The 7,186-nt window shown below is 35.4% G+C and overlaps 1 protein-coding gene across 1 annotated transcript in view; it reads left to right on the top strand.

The window, feature by feature from the left end:
• The window catches only part of LOC110330635 (estrogen sulfotransferase, testis isoform), a 17,818-nt gene that overhangs the window by 9,175 nt on the left and 1,457 nt on the right, over positions 1-7,186 (top strand). The window contains exons 5-7 of the mRNA XM_021210882.1: positions 2,242-2,368; positions 4,339-4,433; positions 5,593-5,773. Coding sequence (XP_021066541.1) covers positions 2,242-2,368; positions 4,339-4,433; positions 5,593-5,773 — 403 coding nt within the window. The remainder of the gene's footprint in view (positions 1-2,241; positions 2,369-4,338; positions 4,434-5,592; positions 5,774-7,186) is intronic.

The raw sequence follows: 7,186 nt of genomic DNA, 5'->3' as shown, positions 1-7,186 counted from the left end.
CAGAGAAACCCTGTCTCGGGGAAAAAAAAAAAAAATAAAAACAAACCCTTTCGCGGAAAAAAAAAAAAAAAAAAAAAAAAAAAAAAAGATCAAGATAATGAATAAGAAAATCATTCAAAGACAATGAGCTTGAATTTGTTGTGTGGTTTACAGGGAGGCATATGGAGTAATGTATGAGGAACAAGGAGGAACAGATCTTTAATGGAGAAAAACACCCTAACATGGTACAAGCTTCCAAAGTGAAATTTAAAGTGAGATCGCAAAATTCAAGATTCGGTGACAAAAGTTATAGTCTGAATTAAAAAAGAACTAATCATGGATGAGTAAAATAATTTAGTAAATTAGATGAACTGTGAATATAGATAATAAAATTTGCATTGAAGGTAAAAAAAAAAAAAGAGTTAGCAATGGAAGGGTTAGCAAAGGAGACTGGTGTTCAAATTGTTAGTTGAAACAAATGAATGACCAAAATCTCAGAAATAAAGCCACCAGAAGAAGCGTGGGCTAGGGGAGTAGCACCTTCTCAAGGGTAGTAAGTGGTAACTATATTTAATTATGCATGTACTAGGAATTCTAGAGACAGTTGTATTAAAAGTAGCAACTTGCTGAGCAGTGGTGGTGCTTCCCTTTAATCCCAGCAATTGGGAGGCAGAGGCAGTCGGATTTCTGAGTTCGAGGCCAGCCTGGTCTACAGAGCGAGTTCTAGGACAGCCAGGGCTACACAGAGAAACCCTGTCTCAAAATAAAAATAAAAATAAAAAATAAAGGAACAACTCCAGGAAAGAGGAAATAAGAAGAAATGCTCTTTGAATTCTTTGTTTTATATATAAAAAGGAATGTTCAGCGAAACATATGGATGTTTAATAATATCTACCAACATGAGATCATAGAAATTAGGAGTTAAAAATAAGAGCTCACACTGTCTCCAAGAAAGGGAAGAGAAACAGTGTCAGTCTGAAATACAGACAACGTTTTGAGATTTAGGGAATACTCCTGAAATATAATAATGGTGGGGGCAAAAGATAAAAAATGAGAGGTAAATTTATGGTCACAATGGTGTATATGTATCCAATAAGTTAGCAAAAGAGAACTTGAGAGAATGAAAAGTTTGTTAGCAAGGCTACACAGAGAACTTGAGAGAATGAAAAGTTTTAAAAGTTTACTATGTTTAATAACAACTTTGGTACAAAATAACATCTTTTGAATTTTGCAAAAAAAAAAAAAGTCCTTAAACATGAGATTGAGTCTTCAAAGAATAAGCTGGAATATTTTTTTTAAAACTGTGTGCAAGTGCATAAACAAGCTAGTGCGCTTAACTTTAACCTCTTAGTTGTAGAGTGTTAATGGCAGAACTCCTTGATGTCACTGACTAAGGGCTTGAAAGCTGAAGGAAAGAACACAAACATAGATAGGTTGGCAGACTTGCGGAATCTCACCGGTAGCCCTGACTATCAGACCTGGAAGAGACTGCATGCTTTCTCTCACTTCTTAAGTGGGGAGAAAAATCTGAGTAGAAAAGAACAAGGCTTTTGCAGGATAGACTTTTACAGTGCTCACTTTAGAAACGGCATCTCCGTGATGTGCTGATCCACCAATGTTTATCTGCTGCATATAAACATGCAAACCTCCCTTGGGGGAAGGAGTAGTTGTTTTATTATCAAACAACTAAAGGGTTCTCAAGGAACACCTAGATTAAAAAAATAGAAAACTTCGAGATATGGGTTTAAAGACAACTATGTAAAATATGATTTTTTTCTAACTGCAAGCTAGGATACTACAGGGAATTTTTGCCTTAGTATCCAAACTATAAAATAATCTAAAGAATAGAAAACTTTGCCCTGAACTAAGAAATCTGTCAACTTGGTATTAATATTGATTTACTGTCAGTTCTGCTATATACTTGAATTAACTTAAATTTCACTATTTTATTCATAAAATTTGGGAAAATCTGGTTAACTCAGTTTTGTTTTGTTTTGTCAGTGAAAATGTCATGATGCTGTCACCTCAGGCTATTTAACAGGTTTGTTAGAAGGCTCAGACTAAAGGCCACCAGGATACTGAGCAAACACTGCTTCAACTTAATATATTAAAGGATATTTTTTCCTCTATAATGTTTATATTTTTATTTTTTCACAATGAAACTATATTCTGTTAGTTGTTGGAAACATGAATGTTTTGAACCTGATGAAAGCATGGTAGATCATCCAGTCAGTGACTTTAACAACTTATTTCATCTTCTAGATGATCTACCTTTGCCGGAACGCCAAAGATGTCGCCGTTTCTTATTACTACTTTTTGCTAATGATAACTAGTTATCCAAATCCTAAATCTTTTTCTGAATTTGTGGAGAAATTTATGGAAGGGAAAGGTAAGAGCACCTTAAATTCTTTGGATCTTTTCTTTCATCAAAGAAGGACAATACAAATGTTATTTTGTACAAACAAAAAAATAAATGAGTTGGCAGGCAGTGATGGTGCATGCCTTTAATCCCAGCACTTGGGAGGCAGAAGCAGTCAGATTTCTGAGTTCCAGGCCAGCCTGGTCTACTGAGTGAGTTCCAGGACTGCCAGGGCTACACAGAGAAACCCTGTCTCAAAAAGACAGAACAAAAAATATTTAAAAAAATAAATGAGTCAATATAAACAAAGATAATATAAAATAAGTATAATATATACAAATAGAACTATAATGTATTTTATAAAAGTAGAATATCAACTTATGAAGACAGAAAAACAATATAAGTATAAAAATATGTACAGCAGATTAATATATGTAAAAAGAAATATAATATAAGGTTGTATATATATAAACAAACATATAAATAGATGTAGAATATAAGGTTTCTATGGGGTATAATTTATTCAGATCTGAAACACTGATGCTTAGACTGATAGTAGGCTTCTCGTATGTGGGGATCATGGAAAATTAGAAACTCTAGGCATTCCATTATAATGCCAAGAAGTAAATGCATTGACTTACTTGTAGCATCAGGGGTGCCAATTTCTGCTCTGTAAGTCTGAGAGTTAGTATGTCCCTTCTTTAACATATATTTTCATATTTTAAAATAAGGTTTAGAACATGTTGTTACAACACGATAGAACAAAAAGTAGATGAGATATAAAAGCATCACTCATTCCTTTCCAAGTAAAATGCCCAGGCATTAAATAAAGTCACATGTAAGGAATTTACAATCATTCTGAATACTTGTAAAATTTTTGCTTATTCTTCTAGGTATGCAAACTGAACATTTTAATTTTGATTTTACTGAACAGTGAAGAGTTTCTTGAGCAGATACTGTGGGAATTCTACCATTCCACTAAAATTCTGTCTAAAGCAACTGTGCCTTTATGTTTGAAGACGAATGTGCAAAGAATAGTTTGAATTTCATTCAATAAGTCCTGTGAACTGTACAAATAAGAGTAATTGAAAAATTTATTATCATATAAGATAATAGCACTCATTAGATCTTTGTGGCTTGTGTCATGAAGAAAGTATATCCTCAAGATTGTCAATATTATCTTTATATTACAGAGAAAAAATTATTTGTATGCCTTAAAATGAATTAGATCATTATTAATATCATTGTGGAACTTTTCAAAAGTATCTTTGCTTCTAGCATCAAGGCACAGAGAAATGTCAATGCCAAGTCTAGGAGTGATACAGAGCATGTTTGCATCATTCCATTAACCTTGGATTTGATACAGCTGTTGTGTAAGGCTAAAAGAAAAGCTGACAGCATTTCTTTTAGAGATCACATGATCTCTAAAATAAATTGTCCCTATGAGAACAACTTTCACAATCTAAATTACTAGTCTTTTAGTAAATGCTCACATAATTACTAATCTCTCTCTGTTCTCTCTCTCTCTCTCTCTCTCTCTCTCTCTCTCTCTCTCTGTGTGTGTGTGTGTGTGTGAGAGAGAGAGAGAGAGAGAGTTTCCCTCTCTCTCCTTGTCTCTGTCTCACACAAACAGAAACACAGATATATACAAACACATAGACTCATACAGAGACACAAACACACACACACACACACACACACACACACGCATACACACACACACACACACACACACACACTCACTCCAGTTTGAAGCATGTTCTCTTTGCTTTAAAATGAGCTGGTTTCTCATCTTTTCTCAGTATTCTACTACATGTCAGTATGATAAAGCTAAAAATATGTTCCTGAGGAGGGCATTATTCAACAATTTTTGCATCATTGCTGCGCAGAACTCTTAAATAAGCGTAACTGACCTATTTGCCTTTTATTAACAATTTAAATACTTACTTTAAGCTAGTAAAATGATAACACATCTTTACACTTGTTTCTTCTAATTTCAGTTCCATATGGTTCCTGGTATGATCACGTGAAAGCTTGGTGGGAAAAGAGTAAGAATTCACGTGTTTTATTTATGTTCTATGAAGACATGAAAGAGGTAAGAAATGGAAGGCATAATGAACATTCTAGTAATTCTTAAGATGCTCTTAGCATATGACAATTCTCTGGATGCAATATTATCACTGGGAACCTAATAACAACCCGTTGCAGAGCTAAAAAGGAAAATCACAATATCCTAGTTTGGTTATGTCAGACTTGATTTCAGTAAATAAAAGTGGTTAAGGAAAGAATCCATTTTAAATCCTAGTATTAAAACTTTTCTAAAGATAAAATTTGCAAAAAGAATCTTGAATTCATAAAAAATAAGAAACAAGATAATAATATACATACTTGGTCACCAAACGATCTTTCACTGCACACTGCATTCTGAGAGTTTATATATTTTATATATGAAATTCATTCTGCATGTATCATGTTTGCACAATGCTAGGCAGGGTAGCTTATTCCTCTGATTTTAGCACTTACAAAGCCAACACTGGTAATTTGGGAGTTCAAGTTATGTTTGAGCAGAGTAGCAAGACTTGCCTCAAAGAGAATGAAAAATAAATAAAAACAGTCCAACTAGATGTGGATAGAGTCAAGCTATGTGAGCTAGAGGATGCAGTTCAGATCTCCAGCATCCTTGGCATTTCAGTTAAACCAGTATGGAAACCTGCCTCTTGTCCTAGTGCTATGGAAACAGGGGATGCCAGAGGCAAACTCACGTGGTAACCTAACATAATCAGTTAGGTCTGGATGGAGTGAGACATCTGCCTCAGTAAAATAAAGTGTAGAGCAATAGAGGAAGTTATACTGGTACACATTTCTGGCTTTCACACACCTGAATACAAGTGCATGCACACTTATCTGCATGCATGTTCACATACATGCAAGCTTGAACATACAAGAACACAAATACACACATACATGTCTATGTAAAAATAAAGACAGGGAAATGAAATAATTAGAAAGAACCATTTTACTAGGTGTAAAATTTAAAATTTAACAACTCATCTCATTTGAGCCTAAAAGCTTCTGAAGTATCTCCTGCTTCTATTTTTGGATGAGGAAGAATTGTTTGAGAATACTTTGTTTTTTTCCTTATACATTTAGTTCTAATATGATCATATACAAAATAATGATCTCTCAGTTTTAGCCTAATACCTATTCACCAACTTCTGCCATTTTTGTTTTTAAATCTCTTTTTTTCTCCATAGGACATCAGAAGAGAAGTTGTAAAGCTAATAGAGTTCCTGGAGAGAAAGCCCTCAGCAGAGCTTGTGGACAGAATCATTCAACACACTTCCTTCCAGGAGATGAAGAACAATCCATCCACCAATTATACAATGATGCCAGAGGATATGATGAACCAAAAAGTATCACCCTTCATGCGAAAGGGTGAGAAGACAAAGACACATGGTTTCCCATTAAAAGGTCGAAGCTTTCATGACTTAGGCAAAAATCCATTCAAGGTTATTCACCCTGCACAAATAACACGCGTTTTCTTTACAACTATCTTTTTTCTTGAATACTCTTACGGAATTATAAATTGTGCAAAGGCACTAAACACTATCAATATATCTAAGACCATATATACTAGTAATGGATTTCTGTTTCTTGTTTATTCAGTTTGAGAAGCATATTCTGTCAAGCATAATGTCTGACACCTTAGCCTCAGCACCAGCAATGATACCATAGTGTGCCAACTGTAAGTCTGTATGTCCTGGGTGTATATCGTATGCCTCACACATAGTTATCTCTATAGAGTATGATTTCTGATGAGGAAGATGGATTTACTATCTCATTCTGTGGTGAAGAAATGGGTTCTGAAAAGTCAGTCATATTTTCTTTATACAAATGACAGAAAGTTTCGAATAGTGAATGACTAAAATAAGAACTCAAACATAATTATAATCCAAATATCAAGACACAATGAAAGAAAATTTCATTTACATAGAAGCATTACTTGGTCAGCAGAAATAAATTTGGATGCCTGACATTTGAGAATTTTTTTACATAGCACCCAGGTAGCAATGTCAGGTCAGTAATTGGATATAAATATGTAAGTCTGGATTTGAAAATTTATCAGCAAAAACATGATATTCAAGGATCGGCTGTGGGAGGAGATGTGTGGGGGAGATGTACAGAGGGTCAGGAAATTGAACAGAGGAGGGTAGCAATGGGGAATGGGGAACTGGAGGTAGCCAACACGAAGTTCCAGATACGAGGAAAGCAAGAGGCTCCCAGGACCCAGTGGTGATGACATTAGCTGAAATCAGTCAGAACTCAGGTGGTTTCCTGTGAACCTTCTCCTCACCTTAATTTGTAAAATAAGGCTAGAGCTGGTGATTGGGCAGGAGAAGGGAAGTTGGAGCTGAAAGTTTGGGAGAGAAGGAGAAGGAAGAGAACAGAGGACAACGAAGGCGGAGGTGGAAGGAAAGTGGAGCAGAAGCATGTGGCCTGGAGAAACCGCAAGTTATAAGGGATCTCATAGATGGGGAAGATGTAGTATAGTTGTAGATCTACCCAACCTAGGCATGCAGCTTGTATTCATATTAATTGAGTTGTGTTTTCTTTGCCTGGGCTTATTTGGGTTGGAGATTTACCACAACAAAGGGGAGTGAGACCATATCCAGTGGTTTAGGCATGACGCCCTTGTTGAGGGATGGGGCCAAACACACATCTCAAAATTTTAACCCAGAATTGCTCCCGTCTAAAGGAAATACAGGGGGTGCTGATTAGTTCATATTGTTGTTCCACCTACAGGGTTGCAGACCCCTTCAGCTCCTTGGGTACTTTCTCTAGCTCCTC

This window comes from Mus pahari, chromosome 13, assembly GCF_900095145.1.
Source record: "Mus pahari chromosome 13, PAHARI_EIJ_v1.1, whole genome shotgun sequence".
NCBI classification, from domain to species: Eukaryota; Metazoa; Chordata; class Mammalia; order Rodentia; family Muridae; genus Mus; species Mus pahari.
This window is presented reverse-complemented; position numbering and strand designations above follow the sequence as displayed.